At 39.6% G+C, this 25,092-nt stretch overlaps 1 protein-coding gene across 1 annotated transcript in view; it reads left to right on the top strand.

Moving 5' to 3' along the window:
• Positions 1–25,092, top strand: part of PRKAR2B (protein kinase cAMP-dependent type II regulatory subunit beta) — a 100,094-nt gene that overhangs the window by 66,125 nt on the left and 8,877 nt on the right. Inside the window, exons 3-6 of the mRNA XM_057733373.1 lie at positions 391–443; positions 7,260–7,343; positions 17,722–17,828; positions 21,372–21,525. Of these exons, the coding sequence (XP_057589356.1) occupies positions 391–443; positions 7,260–7,343; positions 17,722–17,828; positions 21,372–21,525 (398 nt within the window). The remainder of the gene's footprint in view (positions 1–390; positions 444–7,259; positions 7,344–17,721; positions 17,829–21,371; positions 21,526–25,092) is intronic.

The following is a 25,092-nucleotide window of genomic DNA, read 5'->3' as shown; positions in this document are numbered from 1 at the left end:
TGAAAGTTACTCATAACTGCATGATTAAATTGATCATTTCAAAGCAGAAAGACTGTGTGTGTGTGTGTGTGTCTGTTCTTTCAGGTAATTTTTTTGATCTTATGCATTTCTGTAGCTTGGAAATGAAGGAGAAGAATGTTAGCTATGTTTCTCTAAGAGAAGGAAAAAGCAGTTGGTGTCTTAAAGTGCAGCTTTATATTTTAGTAAATTCCTTATAAGTTACAATAGCAAACTGGCTTTGGCGGGTAGACTGCTTGCCCTGGATGAGGTGAATTAATGTTTTTTTTTTACACTACAGCATTTTTTTGTTTATTAACTTTTAAAGATATATTTATTGTAGCACATTTCTTGCTGAAAGAATGTTTAAAATGTCCATTTTTATTTTTATAGTGTGTGCAGAAGCTTATAATCCTGATGAAGAAGAAGATGATGCTGAGTCCAGGGTATGTAATGTATTGAATACATTTAATTTTAAATTATACTCCTGTGTTGGATAAGGAAAATAATAATAGGAAAGATGTTAACAGGCATATAAGTTAACAGGAGGCATAATGGAATTATTTTGACTGTTTCTTTTCCTAGTCTTAATCTCTGATAGTTTACTTCTTCAAGTTCTGTATAATTACTTTGATCCAAAGTGTCTCTCTTTGGATAAAAGGAAAGATAAACAAAAAAACTCACTGCAGTTGTGGTTTTATTTCTCTTGCAAAAATACAGTCTGTGATGAAAAATATTTTTAGCTACCTTTCCCATAGTGATAGTTTATTTTTCTTACACAAGTATTTCTAGCAAAGAAAAATACTGGGAAAAGCCTTCTTCTCCTACTGATTTATCACAATAGAAGTTTACTCGGAAAAAAAGAAAAATCATAGTAAAATTACATCTAAAGTCAATACAGCAGTTATTATTTTTTAAAATCTGTAAGTCTGATAGTTTGCTCAGAAACTGATTTCTTGGAGGTCTTAATGTTTTTGCAAGAATTTGTCCAGTTTGGTTTGAAGCAGTTTTTTAGCTGTGTCCTTTAGCTCGGTTCTCCTATTATTTATTTAGTAAAAAGTAAACTAAATAGGAGATTACTGAGCCTGAAAATGGAAAGTAATCATTTACTTTTTTTTTTTTTTGAGTACATACTTTGTAAAAGTTTCTTTTTTTTTTCTATTTGGCCTTAAAAAATAAAAACAAAAATCTATTTCTGTAGCTCTGAAAAATACTTTAGTAAGATTGAGGGGTTTTTTTTGTTTTTTGTTTTCTTTGTTTTTTGTTTTTTTTTGTTTGTTTTTTATTTAAGATTGAGTTTTAATATAGAAAGAAGATACTGGGTCCCTAAGTCATTACATCGTTAAGCTCCCTGCAATATAAGTAAAATCCAATGGTAGAAAGATCAGAGCCTTAAATGACACAGGAGATTTCCCATTTCGCTCCTATCCCCATGGGGATTCGCAGCACCAGACTTGTGGTGTTCTTTTCTCAGTACCAGAACTTACGTATTTTGATAAAGTCTATAAATTCCAGTCTAAAAATTACATTGCCTTAGGATCAAGGTATCGTCACTAATGTGTAGTGTGCTGTTACCACTCCATGTAGTATGAAAAACCCTCCCCTCTTCTACACTTTATGTATCTCACAGAAACAATAGTAGGTGACTTTGAAGACAACATTCTTTGTGTATAAATGTATAAGATAAAACTTAGTAATGGAAATGTTTGATGAGCTGGTTTAACTTAGTAAAAATCTGAATTGAAAAGAACATTTAAAAACATAGTTTAAAACAGTATACAGTACAGTATCTCATAGATACTTGAAAACTGATAGTACCATTTGGTCCATGTGATTGGTAACCTGGTTTGGCTGGATCACTCTAACTAATTGCTCACAGTCTTGTTGGGGAGGCTAAACGAGTTAAGATTCATTTGGCTATGGGAAAGCAACAATCACATTGAGATAAAATACAAGAGAAAACATTGGGGAATTATTGGACATATGCCTGGAAATCTTACAGAATTCCTGAAGGAGTTAAAGAAAACCCCAGGCCGTGGCTAGCAGGCAGGGGCCAGCCCCTCTGGGGTCCTTCCACAGCTCTGGCGCAGCACTTAGAGGGTCGACATTGAAAGGGACTCAGCCGCCTGTCGCTCTTATTGTGTCTCTCTCAGTTCAGAATCCCAGTTTCCCTGTGGAGCGTTTCTCACAGACCTGACTTTGGTTGAGGGGCCAGGCCAAGGAGTACAGACTTGGCCATGGGGCCCCACTTACAAATGAGGGCATCGGGCAAGCCCACTCGTGGGCATATATCCGGAGAAAACTCTTAATTCGAAGAGATCCATGCACCTTTATGTTCATTGCAGCGATATTTACAATGGCCAAGACGTGGACGCAACCTGTGTCCATTGGTAGATGAATGAATAAAGAAGATGTGGCACATATATACAATGGAATATTACTCTGTCATAAAAAAGAATGAAATAATGCCATTTGCAGCAACATGGATGGGCCTAGAGATTATCATATTAAGTGAATTAACTCAGAGAAAGACAGATATTGTATGACATCACTTATATGTGGAATTGAAAAAATGATATAAATGAACTTATTTACAAAACAGGAATAGACTCACAGACATAGAAAACAAATTTACGGTTACAGCCAAAGGAGATAGCAGGAGTTGGGGGAGAGAGAAATTAGGAGTTTGGGATTAACATGTACATACTACTATATATAAAATAGGTAAAGAACAAGGACCTACTGTGTAGCACAGGGAATTATATTCAATATCTTGTAATAACCTATAATGGAAAAGAATCTGAAAAAGTATATGTATGTATATATGTATCTGAATTACTGTACACCCGAAACTAACATAACGTAAATTACTACACTTCAGTTTAAAAAATAGTTTCTAAATAGATAAATAAGGGCAGTTCCTAGCAAAGGAGGCATCTTTGGGGTTGGGCGTTTACCTCGAGTTGTCCCTGTAACACCTTTTGTTATTACTTTAATAGTTTTTTTGTAATTTATTAATGATATAGTAATCATTATAACAAAGTGTCTTGTGTTCTCCCTTAAGTCAACTCTTCTCTAAACATGTTACTAAAAACTGTACAGTTTTTTGTCTTAGATACTATAAGGCAGTTTGTACCATAGTCTTTAGAAATGGTTATTGCAGATTTCAAAATTAATTGGCTCCGAACAGATGCTAGAAAATGTCTACAAGGAAAACATACAGTGTATTTTGATAAACTAACATTTCATGTGGACATTTTATCTCATTTCATAGACCCTATTTATATTATCAAATCCTTAAATCTCGAAGTAGTATAGATAGGTATTTATTCTTTGATATGTATTCAAAGAAAATTTAAATACTTAAGATTCATTTTGGAAAATAACAAGTTAGATTTTGCTTGGAATACCTTTAATAAATGAAAATGTCAAGGCTATATACATCTAACATGTAGAAACTGGCAGAGAAGAGCTGGTACATTTAGGAGCGAAGCATTTCTTGGTTCTGTTACTCCGTGAAGCATCCTGGGAGTGCTTTCTGCATGTCTGGCTGGGTGCTGGGTTTATAGTGGTGAGCACGATGGACAAGTCCTTGGCAACTTGGAGCTTAGAGTCTAATAGCAGAAGCCGACAACAAGCAAGTAAATTAACAAACAGTCACAAAATATGAAGTGCTAAAAGGACAGTGTAACAGGATATAGGGATTAAAACCAAACCAAACCCCCCAGATCAACAGGGTCCCTAATGAAATGGAATAGTTGGAGAAGGGCTCCTTGACGTGAGACCAGAGGGTGGACGTGGAGAGTCTTGCTGAAGGTCCAGGCTTCTGCGTTTTGGGGTTGACCCCAGCCTGTCAGAGTGGGAGGAGTTGGAGGCTCTGAGTGAAAGCAGGTGTGGCTGGGGCTGAGTGGTTGAGGTGAAGGTGGAGGAGGGGGATTTAATTCTCTGTGAATGTGATGGACTCCTTTGAGGTCATAATCTGGAGAATGCAGTGTTCTGATTTAAATGTTTAAACAATTACTTTTTTGTGGAGAATAGATCACACAAATATGAAAATATCTTGTACAGACTTCTCTTACTTAACAGAAATAGATGCATGGCGTTTACTTTAAAGAAAACATGTAAGTCAGTGTTACTTATTGTTTTTCTAATTTTTAATTGAAAGGCAACAGAGGTTTAAAGCAGGAGTTGACAAGCTTTTCCTGTAAAGCTTTTTTCCCTGAGAATTTTACTATTTTCAGCTAGTAAATACTTTAGGCTTTGGAGACCATACTTTTCTGTCACAACTGTTCAGCTCTGCGGTTAATAGCTTGAAAACAGCCATAGACAGTATGTAAATGAATGGGTGTGGCTGTGACCCATGAAAACTTTGTTTATGGACATTTGAATTTGAAGTTCATGTAATTTTCATGTGTCAGGAACAGTCTTTTGACTTTTCCCCCCAATCATTAAAAAATGTAAAATCATTCTTAGCATAGGGGTCATGCAAAAAAGAGATTGGGCCTTCAGGTTATGGTCTGCTGACCCTGGTTTATAGAATGAACTCTGTGGGCAGTCTGTGTGCGGTGAATCCCAGCTCTACAGCTTCTGAATTGTGTGACATTGAAGAAGTTACCTGGGCAAGTTAATTTTCTTACCTTTTTTCTCTTGAGAGATCACACAGTATTTGTCTTTGTCTGACTCATTTCACTTAGCATTCACCTGTTTCCTGGGGTCTATTACTAGGATAAAACTAATTAATATTTTTAAAGCCCTTAAAACAGTGCCTGGCACATGGTAAATGCCACATCAGTATTTGTTTAACCAATAAGATTTTTATCCTGAAATCAGAAATAAATGTTAATAAAAAACAAAGTGGCCTCTAGTATAGTAAAAATCCCACTTGGGCACATTGTTGAGACCTTAGTTATGCGGATGAAGCTCTCATCTGTCAGATCCCACCAAACCCAACAGAAGGAAATGATCCTGTAGAAGTAGGAGAGCATCTTCAGAGCAGTTGGTACAGGGCAGGGGAGCCAAAGCTTCAGAGAGTCATCCACTTTCTGTCCGTATGCTTTCCAGGACGCAGAGCAGGATTTTCGTGGCGAGGGTGGAGACTGATAGATAACGGACTCTGGGCACTGAGGAGTGATGGCAGGCAGAGGGAAAAGAGGAGAAAGAGAAAACAAAGAGGAGAGCTGTAGACAGGAGCAGTGGTGGTGGGGTGGAGAAACAAAATTTAGAAATGTGAATTCGTAAGAAGTAGCAGGAGAGAGGAGGGAAAAGGTGGGGTTTTGTATGAGGTTTTCATACAAAGTGAATGGGTCAGGGGAGAAAGACTTAAATTGCTGACGAGGGTGAGGCAGGTGCAAGATGGTGTTAAAAATGATTTAAAGAGACAGTTTAACTGATACAAACACTATTTGACACTGCATGAAGAGGGCAGTCTCCGTTCCCAGGGGTCCAGAGAACTGCAAAATGGGGTGGAGGGCAGGAAGCTTTTATAGGATAAAGAATAAGGAACAAGGAAGAGAAAAATAGAAAATAAGTAAGGAACAAGGAAGTAAGTGTAGCCCAGATCTGGCTTGGCTTTTGAGGATTGGCTGACTGTGTTTCTGGCAAACAGGGGCATTTTTAGGGACACGTGAGTTATCTAAGCTCTGGTTTGCTGACGTGGCTCCCCCAACAGAAGTGGCTCCATCTTGGGCCTAGGAAGTTATTTCGACATCAGTGACACAGTAACCTCAACCTTTTCTCAACGAGAATAAAGCTTTCCAGCAGGCAAACATTTATGATTACTTCACTTCCAAGTTCCAGGTGGCTTTTGTGAGGTGAGAAGTAACTTTTTGTTTTGCTTTGTTTTATTGTGTTAGCCTTCCATCTTTGAAGTAGGCAGATGTGAATTTTGGTTAGGATATCGTTCATATCCAAATTTTTAAAGTTTCTTATGTAGCAGTGAGTTCTTAGGCAGCAGGATCTGCTTTTTCTGGGTCCAAATGCCATCGTAGAATCTAGCGGGAGGTGAATAGTGATGAGATAGGAAACAAACGTTTGCTTGTCCCTTACCCTTAGAGGAAAAACTGCAGCAACTTCGTCTCTCGCTGGCTAATAGGCTTTTGTGTAGTGTCTAAACAGTACACACTTAAACAGTACACGTACACCGTCCATTTCCTCACTTAGTCTTGGGCCTCTGGTTTGCAGCCATCTGAGATGGGTTTGGAATGCCGATTTTAACTTCCCACTTTGCGTTTTGATGTGGTCACGGGCACAATGCTCCCTGCTGCCCGCTCCCGGGCACCGCCATGGGGGGCTCCTGCGCATCCCCCCCTCCTCCGTCGCTGCATGTGAACGCGGACTAGGAGAGGGCGGTGTGTGGGTCTCCAGGAGACCCGCTCGATGCCTGCTGCTTTCGGGACCATCTCTTGCTCCCCCCACTCATTTTATAGTTGCACAGAACCCATGTTCACAGAAGAATGGGCCTTTGGGTCCAAGTCCGTTGAGCCTTCTGCTCGTCAGAAGGGACTCTGGAGAGCTGGCCGGCCGGGCTCACAGAGGGCATTCTGTTGGCCTTCACCCTCTGGAATGAAAGTCTGTGAGCACACAGGACACTGGTCTTCTTTGAGCCGGTCCTGAAATGGCCCACCAGGACTGTTGGATTCATTTCCCCCGAGACTCATCGTGTCTTGGTGTGACCGTGTGTGATTACTTGCTCCCTGTGGAACATCACTCCCTGTGGGCGTAGTCGTTATATATACACTGTGCATAAAAATGTATGTAACATTTAATGCAATATGCAGGTTAAGAATTTACTTGCTTCTAGAGACTTTATCAAGTTTTGAAGGAAAGCGCTACATCCTGAAAGAATATTAAATTCAGTGGTAAAGAGTATGAAACAGTATTAAAGGGTATTGGAAGAATATTAAACAGAATAAAGGCAGTCTGGAGATTTTCAGCATAGCTGTTGTAACGTGTTGTCCTTTTGTATGTTCCTGCTGGGGCTTTGGAGTCGTTAGTGATTAGCCAGTCCAGACCCTTACAGGATGACCTTGCTAACCCCAGGAATATACTCTTTTGAAAAACATTCAGGTGCTGTGTTGATGAATGTACACCACCTGCTGAGACAAACTGTGTTACTTTCCCCTATTTAGCAGGCTGGTAGTTAATGTCTAGTCACCTAAAGTGAACCTCAGCATTAACCGTTTTTCCTTCTAATATCTTGCCGGGAAATTTTATCCCTTATGAGTAAGGTGAGTATACTAATTGTTAATTTGGTGTCTTTTTAGATTATACATCCAAAAACTGACGATCAAAGAAATCGATTGCAAGAGGCTTGCAAAGACATCCTGCTGTTTAAGAACCTGGATCCGGTAAGATGAGTCTCAATAATAGTGACGGTTTTTTTCAGTGTCCATGTGAAGAACTGTGCAGGATCTTGGATTTCACCCTCTTTACAAGCTAACATCACCCAGGGCAATGTAAAGGCCCCACCGCGGATGCCTGCACACGCAGTGGGTTCTGTTCTGTGAGCTGGGGAGGTCACTGCTGTCAGAGCAAGGAGTGAGTGCCTGCTGTTTGTTGGGGAAAGGCATTACCTCATCCCTCAAGGTTACTTGCTGCAAACACAGCCCTGAGAAGTGACCCAGGTGAAGAGAAGTGAAGACTTTGCATTCTTTGCCCACTCAGCAGGAACATGCAGGGATGTGCAGGCCCATGGGGGAGTGCCTCTCTCGCCAGTTAGTAATAGTCATTATTTTAATGTATGACTTTCATATTATACATATTTTAAAAGTAAAGTTTTACTTGCTTTAAAGGTGGAGGGATTTTTTTTTTCTTGGTAAGATTTTGAAATCTCTAGTCTTTGGTTTGGTGTGTATTTCTAGAATCCCCTCTCTCAGTATGAGTGATTATGCTGTTCAGCCTTTGCCCTGCACCCTGACCTAAATGCTCTGCTTCTTGCATCACGGATTATGCTTATTCATTGCTAGATGGTCATTTGGGAAAGATCCCCTGCTGCCATGTTCCCCATATGAAACCTGAGTCAACTTTGGTAACTTATCTCAGTTCTGGTTTTGGTCAAACTTAACATCTTAATAGTTTTCAGATTGATGCCCTAGAGAGGAACACATTAAATCAAGACCTACTCTTTTAAGATGAGGTCTTCTTAAAAAGGCCACTTTTATAAAAAGAGGAAAGTACTGCATTATACAGTGTCTTCTGTGCTGGGTCATATTATACCCTGAAATTATTTTTAAAAGCCCTTTTGCTTCTAATACCATTTATGTTTATGTTATGTCTTCCAGGATGACAGATTACATTTTGTGGCTTTGGAGATTTTATTTTAGGGCCACATATTACAAGCTTTGTCCAGTTTGATCCACATCCTCTAGAGTTATCACCGAGTTTGTAAAACTAGGAGCTCTAGGGAAAGAGTTGCTGGTGGTTTTCTCTAATAATGGAAGAATAAGAAATGGGTTTAAGATAGCAAATTTAGAAATTTCATTTATGAATGGAAAATTTTCCTGGTAGTATTAAATAATAGAATAAGTGACTAAAAGGAACTTGTGAAATTTTGATGGGCTTCCAAGTAATCTCAGATTTCATTTATCTGGAATGACAATGATTCTGTGAAATAAAGGACATAAACTATGATCTCTAATGATCTCCCACAAAACAAGTCCAAATAATCATTAGTGGAAAGATACAACTGTGTGTGTGTGTGTGTATAAGACAATAATTTAGCTAATGGAATTAAACTAATTTAGTATTTAATTCTTTTGCTTCAGATACACACAGAAGACAGATGTGAAATGAATCCTTAGTTTTATCCTTAGGGGTAGGCTTCAGCCAAGGAGGTTCTCTATGTTCAGGCCAGAACTTTGCATGGGAGAATTTCAGGGTCACCAAAAACACTGCTTCTCAAGCATTAATATGCCTATATATCATCAGAGGATCTTGTTAAAAATTCTGATTCTGGTTGAATAGATCAGTAGTGGAGCCTGAGAGTCTGCGTTTCTCACAAGCTCCCAGGTGATGGTAGTGGTCTCAGCCCACAATCATACTTTGAATAGGAAGAACTAGAGCCCAATGTGAAAATGCTTGAAGTCAGTATTTTAGTATTACCATGTGTTACTTTGTTTGCGTACTTTCCTATTCAATTCAGCCAATGCTTTAATGCTTCAGCAGTGACCGAACAGTGGTATTATGGTGTCTAAACACTAAGTGATAAACAGGCATGAGTGAAATCACTGCCAGTTATAATTTCCTGGCATGCTGCCTATTCTATTCCATCCTCTAAATTAAATTGATTTTTCTTGCCATTTCAACTTTAGCTCTTTTAAAAGCATTGTGAAAAATTTGGTTGCATTTAAAGTAATTTTTTAAATTGATTGATAGTCTTATTTTTTATTTATTTTTATCATTATTATTTTTTGGCTGCATTTGGTCTTTGTTGCTGTGTGGGGGCTTTCTCTAGTTGTGGAGAGTGGGGTGTACTCTTCTTTGCAGTGTGCGGGCTTCTCATTGTGGTGGCTTCTTTTGTTGCAGAGCGTGGGCTCTAGGCGTGAGGGCTCAGTAATTGTGGTGCATGGGCTTAGTTACTCTGCAGCGTGTGGGATCTTCCTGGATCAGGGATCGAACCCATGTCCCCTGCATTGACAGGTGGATTCTTAACCACCGCGCCCCCAGGGAAGTCCCTAAAATAATTAAAAAAAAAAACTTTTCCTGGTATATTCTGGCAGGGAGCATCTTTACTTAATTAAAATGGTTATTTTTATAAACATAGGATGTTTTTTAGACTTTCTTTAGATTTCGCTGCTCTGTTGAAGGTCTTCAACATATATATCTTAAAGGTCGCAGTTCATAGGGACAAAAAAAAGAAAAAGCCAGTTCATGAAATTACCAAGTTCATAAATTATCATCATTGAATGTTTTATAGGGAAGAAGTAAACGTATTTACATAGTTGTTTCCAAAAGGTCTTGTTTTGAATTTGAGCTCATACCATCTTGATTTATTTCCCTACTATCTTTAATCTTTCTAAGAATGATACAGAATATAAATAAGTAAAAGTTAATTTTTCTCAGCAAATAACCACCTGGAATAAGAAATTTATACCCGAACATAGCAGATCAAAGATTTTTAAGTTAAATTCATATTTTAAGCAGCTTTCTAGTTTTTTATCATATACATTTTTTTGCCATAACCCAAACACATTTAAATTAAATTACATATTCCACTTGCATAATCTGCCTATCATATAGCAGCTCCTTTCAGGTCAATTCCTTGACAACCCACTATGTTCCAGGGCTTCTTGTGCTCTTGGAATTTATAATTTGGTGAGGTTTCAAATACACATACAAAGCAATTTGGTAAAACATGATAAATGCTGTAATACAGTCAGGGTACTATGAGTGGATGAGGATGTCTCAGCCCCACCTGAGGATCCAGGAAGCTGGAGAGGCCACCTGAGCTGAGCCTCCAAAAATGAGTCGAAAATCACCAGTTGAACGAAAAGCACAGAGAGCATTAACACTGGAGTCCAAAGTGGAAGACACCCAGTGAGGAGGCTCAGACGTGTGCTATGTCAGGAAGGACCAGTGTGGCATGCCACACCCATAGCAGTGGACACACACCGTAGGCAGTAGCATTTAAGCAGAGAAAGTAACAATCAGGTGTGTCTAAGGTCACGATGGTGGCAGGGTAGGGGGTGGAGTTAAAGGCGAGAGAGGGATAAGTCAGGAACAAAGGAATGGAGCTCAGTGAGGAAGCCGCACCACGATCCATGCCGTGATCCAGGGAGAAGAAACAGGTCCAGCTGAGGAAGGGGGGAAAGGGTGGTTTCATAAAATACTCAGGAGGAGCAGAAGTTGGCACCTGGTGATTGAATGAATCGAGACCTGGCATTGAGAGTCTCGGATGACCCCCAGTGTCTGGCTGTGGAGGTGGTACCTTTTCCTAAAATGGAAAAACTTGGAAGGAGGGACGGGAAGCAGTAATTACTAACCAGCAAGAACAGTCTTGGCTTTGCATCTGCTGTCTCATTCGACTTTCCTAAAGGCATTGTTTAGCTTGAAAATCTAGCACCTCCTAGACCTCAGAACATTTTCCCTGGGAGTTCTGTGTATTCATACAGTGAACACAGGATTTATAATCATTAACCTCTTTGAAGATACTCTTTTCATGAATATTTTAATGCTCGACTCAGTAGGCCATTTTTTCTTCTGAAATATTTCTAATTTGAGGCAAACTGAAATAATTTTCCTGTGCTATGTGATAGGCTCTTTCATTAATGGAGAGTAAATTGTTATTTTTTAAGGGAGTCAGAACCCTTTTACCGAGCTCAGTCTCTAATTTACATTCTGTAGGCGAATAAGATGTGGATTTCCTGCAGTAGCTTGTCAGTCACGGAGATAAGCCTCTGCATATTAAATATTTCCTATGTTCTTTTCACTCTGTGCATAATTATGGGGAAATTACATTTTGATTGACTAGAACAGACACCTGTCACATAGAGAAGTTCTAAAAGAAATAATTGTTCTGTATTTTATCAGGGATTACTTTTTCATATATCCATGTATGAATTCTTAAGCTTTATAATGTTTTAAAATGCGGCTAATTCCAAGATAACAAAAAAAATTACTATAGCACTAAACTTTATCTTTTTCTCCATTTGACATTCAGGGCTAGAGCTAATCAGTAAAGCCAATAGTCCTCCTCCATCTGCCCTAAACGAGTTGAAATATAAATAGTAAGGAAAATAAAATATTAGTAAAGCGTTTAATCAAACTTCATAATTTTGATAGGTGACCATATGTCGCCTAGGTTGATGAACTCATTTGGGTAGCATGGTCCCCGTGGGACCAATTAGCAGCACATCAAGAAAGCACTGTCTTACTGCCCCATTGGCTTCATCTTCAGCCCTGGCTGCAGTTTCACAAATAGGTGCCAGAGCTCACACAGGGACCCAGGGAGGGGATGAAAGCCACTTCCTGCACACCCATCACCATCTTTCTTCCAAAAGTTTTTCTTAGCCTACATGAACATGCAATATTATGTTCTCTGTTTAAATGGAGTTTGGTTTTTTAATTAATTAAAAAAATTTAAATCAGTAGGCATTTATAATTTACAAAAATTCAAAAGGAACAAAAAAGTAATCAGTGAAAGGAAGTCTCCCTTCCATCCCTGTCTCCTGTCAGTCCGGTTTTTCGGGACCCAGGTCCTTTTCGCACTGTCATGCATATTTCGCTAGGGTTATGCTATGCATATACAAGTATATTCTTCTTAAAATTTTGGTGGCAGCAAAATCTACACAGAGTTCTGCCCAGTTCTTCCCACTCCCACCCCCCCAACAGTATGTCTGTGTTGATAGAGTTTTCAGTCTTTCTTAAAATTATTTTTATCATTATTTATTTTTATAAAAGTTTAAATTGGTAACATTTATGTGTTATAAAGCTAAACCATGAAAACACATTGCATTTTGCTGTTATTAACATTGTATATACATGAATAGGGGCCTCAAATAATATTGAAAAAGAACAAAGTTGAAGGACTCACACTTGCCAGTGTCAAAATGCTTACCTCAAAGCTGCAGTAATCAAAACAATGTGTTACTGGCATAGGGATAGACATACAGAACAGTGGGATAGAGTTGAGAGTCTCGAAATAAACCCATACATCTGTGGACATTTGATTTCAACAAAAAATGCCAAGATCATCCACTGGAGGAAGAATAGCTTTTTGATAAGTGGTACTGGGACAGCTGGATAGCCATGCACAAAAGAATAAGGCTTGGCTCTTACTTCACATACCACATACAAGAGTTAACTCAAAATGGATCAAAGACCTAAATGTAAGCTGTAAAACTATAGAACTCTTAGGAAAAAACATTGGGGTAAGTCTTCATGACCTTGGATTTAGCAGCAGATTCTTAGATAGTCACTGAAAGCAGGAGTGAGAAAAGAACAAAGATAAATTGGACTTCATAAAAAAAATAAAATTTGTACATCAAAAGACATTATTCAAAAAAGCGAAAAGACTGTACAGAATGGGAGAAAATATTTGCAGATAATACACACACACGTATATCATATATAAACGATAAGGCCCTCATATTCAAAATATAGAAAAAACACTTACAACTCAGCAACAAAAGGACAGACAAGCCAACAGTTCTTTATGTGGCAGCCTGGATGGGAGGGGAATTTGGGGGAGAATGGATACACACACCCACATGGCTGAGTCGCTTTGCTGTGCGCCTGAAACTATCACAACATTGTTAATTGGCTGTACTCCAATACAAAATAAAAAGTTTTAAAAAAATGTGCAGAGTTCTTGAATAGACATTTCTCCAGAAAAGATATACAGATGACCAATAAGCACATGAGGAGACCCTCAACATGTTTAGTCACTAGGGAAATACAAGTCAGAACCACAATGAAATATCCCTCTACCCCCACTAGGATTGGTATCATTTTTTTAAAAAGGAAAATAACAGGTGCTGGCAAGGATGTGGAGAAATTGGAACCTAGTACATTGCTGGTGGTAAAGCAAAATGGTTCAGGCACTGTGGATACAGCTTGGCGGTTTCTCAGAAAGTTAAACATAGAATTACCATATGACTCAGCAATTTCACTCCTAGGTATAGATTCGAAAGAACTGAAAGGGGTGTTCTAATTAATACTTGTATACGAATGTTTGTAGTCACATTATTCATAGTAGCCAAAAGGTGGAAACAACCTGAGTGTCCATCAGCAGATGAATGGATAAGTAAATTGTGGTTTGTGTGTGTGTGTGTAGACACACACACAACATATATACACATACATATACACACACACATATAAAATGGAATATTATTCATCCATAGAAAGGTACAATCTATGCTATAACATAGATGAACCTCAAAAACCTTCTAATGAGTGGAGTAAGCCAGACACATACTGTGTGATTCCATTATGTGAAATACCCAGAATAGGTAAATCTGTAGAGACAGAAAACAGGTCGGTGGTTGCCAGAGCCTAGTGAGAAGAGAGAATGGGGAATGACTGCTTCATGGGTGCGGGGTTTCCTTCTGTGGAAATGTTTTCAAACTAGGTACAGGTGGTGGTTGTACAACTTTATGGCCACTAACTTGTCCACTTTAAAATGGTTAATTTTATGTTATGTGAAATTTCACTTCATAAAAAAAATGTGTGTATATACACCATCTGAACATGTTGATTTCCTTTAGTTTTAATATTTAATGGTTAGGGGACCTCCCTGGTGGTCCAATGGTTAAGACTCTATGCTTCCAATGCAGGGAGTGCGGATTCAATCCCTAGTCAGGGAGCTAAGATTCTGCAAGATGCCTAGCACAGCCAAAAAGAAATAAATAAAAATTTTTAAAAAATTTAATGGTTAGAATACACTTTAAGGATGAGTTTGGGGTTAACATATACATGTTACTATATATAAAATAGATGAACGATAAGGATCTACTGTATAGCTCAGGGAACTATATTCAATATCTTGTAATAACCTATAAGGGAAAAGAATTTGAAATTATTTGTATAACTGAATCACTGTGCTATACACCTGAAACTAACACAACATTGTAAATCAACTATACATCAATTTTAAAAAATGGTTTAAAAAAATCAACTGTTTACAAAATCACTGAAGCACTTCCACAAAATCCCCGAGTTCCAGAAAACAGTTTAAGAAACACTGAGCCCTTTTGACAGCACGTGGAAGACGGGGAGCCTGCCTTGACAGGAACAGGGAGCTCATCTCTTTGTTCCATCACTGCTAGACAGCTCTCCTTCTTAGGCAGGTCTTTATGTTGTTTCAGAATCTCCAGAAACTTCCACCCAGCAGTCCCTGTCCTGGCCTTTGAATCACCGACATCATCTATGTGACAGCAGAAAGCATGTATTCTCACACTTGTCAGCAACTCCAGTGAAAGATAGGGGTCTTAAAATTCATACATTTTTTTTTTAGTAGCTGCGTAGCTTTCCAGTGCATGGATGTACCAAACTTATCTATCCAGAACCCTGTAGATAAACTTGAGTTTTCAGTTCTTTGCTATTACGATGCACATTTTGCAATGAAAAAATGCCCGTGCACATGTCGTTTCACGAGTGTGTATAGAATAACTTCCTAGACAAGGAATAGTGAGTTGATGGGCAGTGTGTTTGAAATATTACTGACTGTTGACAGTATGCCCTCCGAGGCCTGTTCCCATCAGCCATCTGCCGGAGGAAGCCTCCTTCCTGCACCATCTCCAGCAGTGTGTTAGTCTAACATTTTTATCTTTTTGAATCTGACAGGTGAAAAAAGGTATCTCATTTAAATTTTAATTTGCATTCCTCTTTATTTTGAAAGAAGTCGAACATCTTTTTATATTTTTAAGAGCTCCTTCCCCCTTTTCTGGAAGGCTTTCAGGTTAGTTCTGTATCTTTGATATTCTAAAGCTTACAGTGTCGTGTGGGTGTGGGGGTTCTGGTCTTCGAGGGTGCTGGTCTCTTGAGTGAGCCTTTTCAGTCTAAAAACTTATCCTGCGATCCTGGAAAATTCATCCCATATTTCTTTGATTATTTTCTCCCCTTTGTTGTCTCTAATATCACTTTGTTTCTGTCTTTTCATCTCTGTCGACTTTCTTTAAAGGTTTTGACTTTAATTTACCTTCATAGTTCTTTACTTACAAAAAATTCTTTAATGGTGTGTACATGTTACCTTTGTGGGTACCTTTTGTCAATACCCACTGAGTGTACAGTACCAAGCGTGGACCCGCATGTCAGCTGTGGACTTTGGTAATAATGTCAGTGTAGGTTCACCATTTGTAATAACTGTGCCCTCTTGTGGGGGATGTTGACAGTAGGGGAGGCTGGCGGGGAGGAAGGGGGTTTATGAGAATTTATACTTTTTGCTCCATTTTGCTGTGAACCTAAAACTGCTCCAAAAAATAAAATATTGGAATGAAAGAAAAAATTTTGGTAATGATGTTTTCAGTTTTCAACTTACCCATTTTTCTCTTGCTCTTTTTCTAAATATCCTGTTTTTCATCTCATGGTTATAACATCATCTTGAACATCTCTGGGTATACAAAGTAGAACTTTCTGAAAGCTTGTCACTGTTCCTGAATTTTCTAGCTCACTTGGTGTTATATTACTGTTTATCTTAGTCTTGTAGGCTGCCGAAAGGGTCACACAAAGCTGACATGGAGCCCTGAATAAGTAGGGCAGGGCTGTCCACTAGTGTCCTGCTGATTGAGTGACAGGGGGCCAGCTGTTAACATGGGGGAACCCTTAATTCCAGCAAGTGAAGGTCCTTGTTCCAAGGCACCAGTCTTCACAGTAGCTGCTCTAGTGCTGTCTTATGTATTTACTTTCTCCCAAGAACATGACTGGTTCTTTTGTCTGGGAAGAGTTGGGGTTAATACTTCGTGGCTGGGTGTTCTGTGTTCAGGGTGGAGGCACTTGGAAGGAAGGTATCCGCTGATCATAAAGGATTTTGAATTGGTCCACCTATTTCAGCTGTGTCTCCGTCCCATTCTGACCGGACCAGGTGTTTGCCTCTGGTGCTCTGACAGGTGGTCAGCCCCTCCGCGCTGCAGGCCCACCTGCCCTACTCTGGGCTGCACTCCCTCTCTCTGTCCCCATTTAACTTCCCTCCGCTCTAGAAATCTCTCCTCCAGTATCCCCTTCCCATTCTCATGGTTGTGGAGTCATACCTTCATGTTCCTATGAAATGTTAATGGACTCTCAGAAAGAAGAGTCACACGTGGTCTGTGCGTGCTCTGATCCAGAATACTTTGTTTCTTCAGCCTGCGTTTTCAGCTTACATCTTCTTCTCTCTCTGTCTTCAGCGCCTTAACTTATTTATAATAGTAATTAATTTTGGCCTGGGAGTGACTTGAAACCTTCTTACGACTTCTGACTTCTCTGTTACTATTTACCATACTGTTTCTGCATATCCATTTGTTCTAGCTATTCAGGGTCTTTGAATTGTTCCTGTATTTGTCCTGAGGAAAGATTTCTTTTGCCCCCTAGTTTATTCTCACTAGCGGAGGTTTATCCTTAAGCCTTGAGAAGCACACTTTAATAGAATAAAATTTTTTAAATAGCTGTTGACTGATAGGTTTGATGTTTCTGGCTTCAGTTTTAATAAATCTATCCTAGGGAGGTATGTGGTTGCTTCTTGAACCTTAGTGACAAAGGATAGTGATGGAATGTTTGCCTCAATCATTTTTGGTTTCGCTTTTGTTTGTTTTTTAGTTCTGTTTTGGTGCTAAACCAAGAAGGATTGGAGTCAGGATTTAAATTAACTAAATATTTACGTAATCGCTATATAAATTCTACTGATGACTAAAATAGGGAAGTTTTTTTTTCAAGTTTAGGTATCTTTAAGAGACATTTGTGATAGTTCTTTATTAACCTAATCTTTTTAGTTGCTAAGATTATACTTCACAAGGTAGATGATGGTTTGGCAGTTAATTTTTCATATTGAAGTGGTGATAGTTGCAAATATTCTGAAATAGACTAATTAAAATTTTATTCAGATACTGAATATGAGAGTGAATATATAATCATCTGGTTTGTATGTGATGAGGAGGACTGTTCTGTGTATTTTGTTTACAAGACTTAATGGCAGTGATGATATTTCCATTTCTTTGAGCTTTTTCACAGAAATATAAGCTAATTAGGTTCTTTAAATATAAAGCTAAAGACGTTCTAGATAAACAAAGATTGTCTTTTCTTTCTGAAAAACAGGAGCAGATGTCTCAAGTATTAGATGCCATGTTTGAAAAATTGGTCAAAGAAGGGGAACATGTAATTGATCAAGGTGATGATGGAGACAACTTTTATGTAATTGATAGGTAAGTTTTGTGTAACTTCACTAAAACGTAATGAACCTTTTGTGGAAATCTCAGTGTTATTGTAATGACTGACCGAGTAATGTATGATGATAATTGCTGTCGCCTCTTTACTCTTATTCCTATGTAACTGGCCCTGTAAACCTGCTGTGAACCCGTGCAATGAAACCGTGCTAGATCATGGAAGGAGACAGAGTGTATGGAAGACTGGTGACTTTTGGTTAATCTAGAAATCTCAGTCATTTACAGGGAGCCTCCTCATTTGTTAATTCTACTTGAGAGGTAGTTACGCTTGTTACAGAGTTAGAGATGCCTGTTACCATGAGAATAGCAGCACAGTACAGCATCTGGGATAGTAAATCCATATAACTCAATCTGTTGTTACGTTTTCTAAAAAGTTTTTTTATTATTATTATTACTTAATGAAGTAAAACATGCTCACAGTTTAAAACATTCAAATATTTCAGAGAGGTGAGGCATACGGTGAAAAGTTAGTCTCTCTTCCTACTGCTCTAGCATCATCTAATCAGCAGAGTGTGTAGTTTGTCTTTCCAAAAATTGTTTATGTGTTATTATACTTGTCTGTTAAAAACTCTGTAGAGAAATTACTCTAGTTAAGTGAGAAGACCTGCCTTTATGTTGAATATTGAATTTCAAAAAACTTAAGGTGTATTTGACTTCATCAGAGAACACAGTGCTTTTAGCATTAATTAGGTATCAACCCTAAGATGTGAAAGGGCAGCAGCCTGAACTGAGTCTTCATTTCTCCACTTCTCTAAAGTGGTGATGAAGTGTTTATGAGACATCTGGATTCCCCAGGCGCGCCCCTCCCCCCACAAACCCTCACCCCATTTGCATGGAACACAGATCGTCTCCCAGCCTGATTTGTTGGATTACATTTGCTTCTCTTGGCCAAGTGGTGCTCTATTTAGAGTGATGATGGCACAGAAATCACACCCCACCTGTCTGCTGAGGCCTCACTCCCTGATCTGGGCTGTGTGGGTTGCACCTTTCATGCATCAGTAGCACGTGCTTTCTGAATCCTCCAGTCGCTGGTCCCTAAAGCCTTGGGGACCTGAAGGGCTGCACTAGCCAGGGCTCGGGGCAGGGGGCCTCTGTGACTTTAGAATTGTCCCACACATAAATTAAAATCATGATTTGGGTGCCATTAACAGCTTTCATCAGTGAAACCTCAGAAATTCACTCAGCTGTTCAGTCGTATTGAATTGTAGGAGTATACGTGAACCCCAAGACAGTACAGGAATAGTTTTCTTTTAGTAGGTATTTTGACTATAAAATCACCTTACGTTTGTATATAGCACCTTCCCTTTTCAGTTAGATCCTCGACACCCTTTTGACAGATGACAGCTCTCAGGCACACAGAAGTGATGTGAGTTGGCGAAGGTCACCCAGGTGATGCCCATGGAGCCGACCCAGCGTCCGGGTCTCTTGGCCACTGTGTGTGCTCTTTCTGTGGCTCTGCCCTGCCTGGGGCCTCAGGTTCTCAGGGGAGAAATCTATATGAAAAAGCAGCACGTGATAGTTTAGCAGACTTGTAGACCAGTGTGGTTTTAACTGGACTGGTAGCTCACTGTACCTCTCATCGGCACATTCATTCTGTATTTTATCCTCTTCACAGTAGCAAACGTATAAAACAGTTTTAGGGCAAACGTGTAAATAGCGTAAATAGAAACATTAAAAATAACTATTCGTGAAACAAATTCCAGAAAGTATCCCTGAAACAGCCATTCTAGCCGTGAATTATATCAAAAGCCAGTTATTCTTATTCGTGAATATCTTTTGTCTCTAATATCTTATGCGTTTGCTTTTGTTGTGTCTTTATTGTATCTTTACCATTCATAATCCTTTCCCAGTGTTAAAAGCACTCCCTGTTTTGTCTTTGCTAGAGTTTAGCCAACAGAATAAAGCCAAAGAATTCCTCCCGTCTGCCCTCACAGGTGGAGAGACAGTTCTCCACATGTGAAGGATGCAGTTTGTAGAAACAGGGAATCTGGGTGATACACAGCACAGTGACATGCAAACAGTTTTACTTGTCTTGGGGAAAAAAAACCAAAAGATAAGCACAGAAAGACTAGAAAAAGACCAGGATCAGATATTTAGTCTGAATTTCTACCACTTTCAGACAGATTGGGGGTCAGTCTGGCATAAAGGGCCAGATGATATAGAGAGTAAACTTTGCATGCTTTGCGGGCCACGAGGTCTGTGTTGCAACTACTCAATTCAGCTGTCATAGCACAGAAGCTGCTAGTGTCTCTCCAATAAAACCTGAATTACAGAAGCAGCAGCCAGCCTGGGGCCCCAGCTGGCCGGCCCCTCCTTTAGATTATAAAGAACCCTGTAAGTACGTACAATAGTGGTGCAGTAGTGGCTGACCAGACTGTTAGAGCTGTATTCTTTTTAAAAAGTATTTTCTTCTAATCTCAAAAGTAATACATGTTCCTCTTAGAAACAGAAACTCTTTATTTAAATTGCATAGTGAATGTCCCTAGAATCCTCCATGATTCTTATACTCAGAGAGCACTGCAGTCAGCAGATTCACACGCATTCCTTCAGATGGTCGTCTTTGCCTCTTCCATTTGATTGTGGTCTTAGTTATATTTTTATTGTCTATTTTTGTATCTTAATTATTTATTGTTTAGTCTCATTTGCCCCAGCAGGCACATGTATGGGCCCTACCCTCGTCCCATGGATGGTCTCTTCTTCCTGCTTGTCTAGAGCTGGTGGTGGTGTCTTTGTCACATGTTGATGCCCTTTTATTACTTGTCATTAGAGGGGAAAGGAAAATAAAAACCCCATCCTCAGCTGTCACCCTTGGATGTGTCCTAAGTCTCAGGGAGGACTCCTGTTACCTTACTGCGCCTGTGGACGCCTCCCAGTGCACCCACCCAGCTTCTGCTGCTCCGTAATGTAAAGACCTCTGCAAGGGTGTGGAAGAAGCTGGGAGCAGTGGCATATCTGGGAGGAACCTGAACGGCTGGGCCAGGGCCCTATTCACCCTTCTAGACATTTAAAATTTTAACTGGGTGAACATGTTAGGATGTCCCACCAGTAAGACTAAGCGATCAGTGATTTTTTTTTCTCTCTTTTTTTTAACGCTCTTTATTGGAAAATAATTGCTTTACACTCGTGTACCAGCTTTTGAGGTACACCAAAGTGAATCAGCTGTATTTACACATATATCCCCACATTCCCTCTCTCCCACGACTCCCTCCCACCCTCCCCCTCCCGGCCGTCTAAGGCATCACCCATCATCGAGTTGATCTCCCTTTGTTACACAGCAGCTTCCCACTAGCTATCTATTTTACAGCTGGTAGTGTATCTATGTCTATGCTACTCTCCCTTCATCCCAGCTTCCCCTTTGCCCGCCTCCGCCCCCCCCCCCCCCCCCCCCCCCCCCCCAGTCCCCCGATCAATGATTTTTTTTTTTAAAAAAAGAATGAGGTTTTACTGCTCAGGGCTCATGTTTTATTGTGATGAGATTTTACTTGAATTACTTTCACGTCTTCTTGCTCACACGTGCAACAGAGGAACGTTTGATATCTACGTGAAATGTGATGGTGTTGGAAGGTGTGTTGGCAGCTACGACAATCGTGGGAGTTTCGGCGAACTGGCCTTAATGTACAATACTCCCAGGGCAGCTACAATCACCGCTACCTCTCCTGGTGCGCTGTGGGGCTTGGTGAGTGAAGCGTTTCTTTGACCTGAATGCCATTTGTAAACATCGTTATGGCAGAAGCCAGGCGGCTACGGTGTTTTAGTTCTAATAGGCAGGGTTATTTGGGATCATCCTCAGTCATCAGGGAATTTATTAAGCAGCTACTAGATGCTGACCTGTTGGACACTATGTCTGTGCTGAGGTAAACCTTCATGGTCTTTTCCCAGATTGAGGTAGGAGTTTAACCTACTGGCCGTGGGAAAGTCACTCAAATCCAAAATGCTCCTCTTTTACCCACTCTTAAAAACCAACCAGCCGCACAAAGGCTTCAGTGCTGTTTTTCCGAACAGCTTTCTGTAGTAAGTATTATAATCTGTGGTTCCCAGAGTGTGGTCCCCTGATCTGTAGCATCTCTAACACCTGGGAACTTGCTAGAAATGCAAATTGAGGCCCCACTTACTGATTCAGGCCCGTTGACTTAGAAACTCTTGCGATGGGGCCCAGCAGTCTGTATTTTAGCAAGCCCATCGGGTGATTTTCATGCATGCTTGAGAAACTACTATAAACTGAGTCTTTCTGTGCGGTATAAATTGATTGGTAACAACTTTGCATTGACAAGCAGCTAGGCCCCACCATAGACAAAGTTAATCGGACTCTCAGGGTTGGGACTCTCAGACCTGGGCTTTTAAAGTAAATTTCTTAATGGTGCTGTTTCCACAAGACTTAGAATTTGGTTTAAAGATGTTTGGGGGACTTCCCTGGCACCCTAGTGGACAAGACTCTGCTCTTCCAGTGCAGGGGGCCCAGGTTTGATCTCTGGTCAGGGAACTAGATCCCACATACCACAACTAAAAGTTCGCATGCCGCAACTAAAGACTCTATACGCTGCAACTAAAGATCCCATATAGTGCAACAAAGATCCCACATGCTGCAATTAAGACCCAGTGCAGCCAAATAAATAAATTAATTAAAAAAAAAAAAGACATTTGGGTAAGGGGAGGGAGGGAGTTTTTTTCATAGATGATCTTAGGGATGTAGAGAAGCAGACCCAAGTCAAGCTGATTCTGGGCTGTGTTTAAGCTGGTGGTTAGGGATCACCTGGAAATCGAGTTAAAATGCAGATTCTGATTCACTGGGTCTGCGATGAGGCCTGTGATTCTGCATTTCTCCTAAGCTCCCAGGAGACACCAGTGGTTGCCGGTGCCCAGAGCACGCTTTAAAGAGCACTGATTTAAGGAAATGTTGACAGTATCTTTATTGTCTTTTAAAATTGTTGTAAACATCCCACCCTGTAGTTTTGACATGTGTTTGTTCAGTTATCCCACTCAGATCCTTTTGTGGAAGGAGGCGAGGTTGAAGTAACAGGAAGTTTGCTAACAGTCTCCTTCCCAAGGACTGTAGCCTCAGAGAAGTTACACATTATTCAGTCACCACTCAGCCTTTGACTCAGAAGTAGATTCAGCTGATAAAAATAGAGAACCAAGACATATTGTGCATTAGAGCCAGGCAGTTACTGTTTACTTATTAAAAATGTGATGAGTCACCTTTTAAGTGGTGGAAGCAAAATTGAAATTGGTTCAGGTGAAAGGGAGCTCGTCATCTGAAGTGTCTTAAGGACTATCAAAGATCTGAATACATCCAAAGCCAGCAAAATAAACACTCTAAACCCGAGTGGACTTGGCCCCTAGGAAGTGTTTGCCTGAGTCCTGGCGGCGGGTCTTGATCTCTTTCTTTAAGGAAGGTATCATTTACAATTTAATCGTCCTGATGGGGTTGCCAGCCAAGGTCAGATTGCCTTCTGCCTGCAGGCCCTTGGAACAAGGTCACATACTTAGCGGATTGGCCCTTTGAATACTGATAGTTCTCAGCCCTGGAAGGAACCTCAGACTGGGGACAAAGGCCCCGCATTTCCCAGTGTGTGTGGTATTCATGTTCTCAGGAAGGATTAAGCATTTTCAGAGATGTTTTTACGAATCTGTACGTGTTTTAAGCTCTGTAAAAGTGGGCAGTTTTGTGACGATCACCTTGGGGGAGGTACATAAATGCAATAGGTATTTTTTAAAAATGATAATAATTAACATAATCAATTAATCCTTCAAACCTGCCTTCTTAGCAGCTTGCCTAACTAGCCGCCTTTCAGAGAAAGTCGAGTCGGAAAGAAATTTTCCTTTTAAGACCAACAGGTTGGCGCTCTGCCACATAAGTGCAGGTGTGAAGATCAGCAAATCTCAAGAGGAGAGTCCTTTGCAGGATATAGTCTGACTTTGTAAATAAGACTAGGTCTCTGTTACATTAGCCTTGGCGGATTCACTGATCTACACGACCAGGCTGGTGATGCAGAGAGGCCATGATCGCAGCGGCTGGCATGAAAACATTTGAAATGGGACTCTGTGGATTTTATTTCTATGTCACAGTGGGTGTGAAGAGGTGGGCCACTAATAGAAATTTTTTCCTGAGACGTGTAGCTCATTGCAGTTAATTTCTAAATTGCTAACCTATTTCTAGTCTTCTCTGTTTTGCAATAAACTGTTCATAAAATGGTGTTGCAGCTGGTTCCCAGACCTGATTATATATCAGAATCACTTGGGGAGCTTTTATGAAATACAGATTATTATAGAGCTCTATAGACAGAGATTTTGAGTCATTGAAGTCTGGGATCTTAGAACCCTTTTTTTTTAAAAAAAAACAGGACAGCTGACTCTGATGCAGAACCAGGCTTGGAAATTATTTCACTATTTTTACTAATTATCTTGAAAATTTTTCTCTTTTTAAAAAAATGATTAAGGGTACAAGTCCAAATAACAGCAAAATTGTAAACTAAATTGGAGAGCAGGATGTTTAATTTCCTCGAGACTTAACGTCCACACTATTTTTCTCCATCGTATCAGGTCATTTCAGTTTAGCCTTAATGTGTTGGCGTAGTAATTTACTAAAGAACATATCCCAGTTAATTTTATTGTATATTAAAATGGTATAGTTATTTGTCAGTGTATGCCAAAGTAACATAATTCTAGGGGCTCTTAAACTGAGAACTAACAATGTTTTGTAGGAATTATTAAGATATAAAATTCGTAGGAAAACCATTTTTTGCGTCATGACCTTTAAAGTTCTCCCTGGTTCCTTAATTGCATTTTGTATCTTTGAGGTTAAGTGGTATAAACACAGGGACATTTTAGAACGGTGAGCATGATAAACACTGCAGTCAGCGTCTACTCAAGACAGTTGTAGTTTCTCTGCACATTTTTAAAAAAGAAAATGGATATGTGGATGTGACAAAAAACCTAAAGTCCATAATTTTTCAGTATCTCTCTACATTGTAATTGCATGATTTAAAAACATTTTCTAATACTGGTTTTCATGGATTTTTTACTGCAACCCGCAAGAAACACATTAGGAAAATGTCACGACCCGTGCGTGTGTGTGCCTTTCTGTATAACTGAAATAAATATGTAACAACAGTTTACTGAAAGGAATGCACACTCAAATTTTCTATTTTAATAAGGGGTCAGAAGGCGCACACTTCCAATTATAAATACATCCTGGGGATGTAATGTACAGCAGGGTGACTACCGTTAATAATACTGTTTTGTA

The sequence above is a fragment of the Hippopotamus amphibius genome, chromosome 4 (genome assembly GCF_030028045.1).
Source record: "Hippopotamus amphibius kiboko isolate mHipAmp2 chromosome 4, mHipAmp2.hap2, whole genome shotgun sequence".
Lineage (NCBI taxonomy): Eukaryota > Metazoa > Chordata > Mammalia > Artiodactyla > Hippopotamidae > Hippopotamus > Hippopotamus amphibius.
The sequence above is the reverse complement of the archived record's forward strand: the minus strand, read 5'-3'. Positions and strand labels throughout refer to the sequence as shown.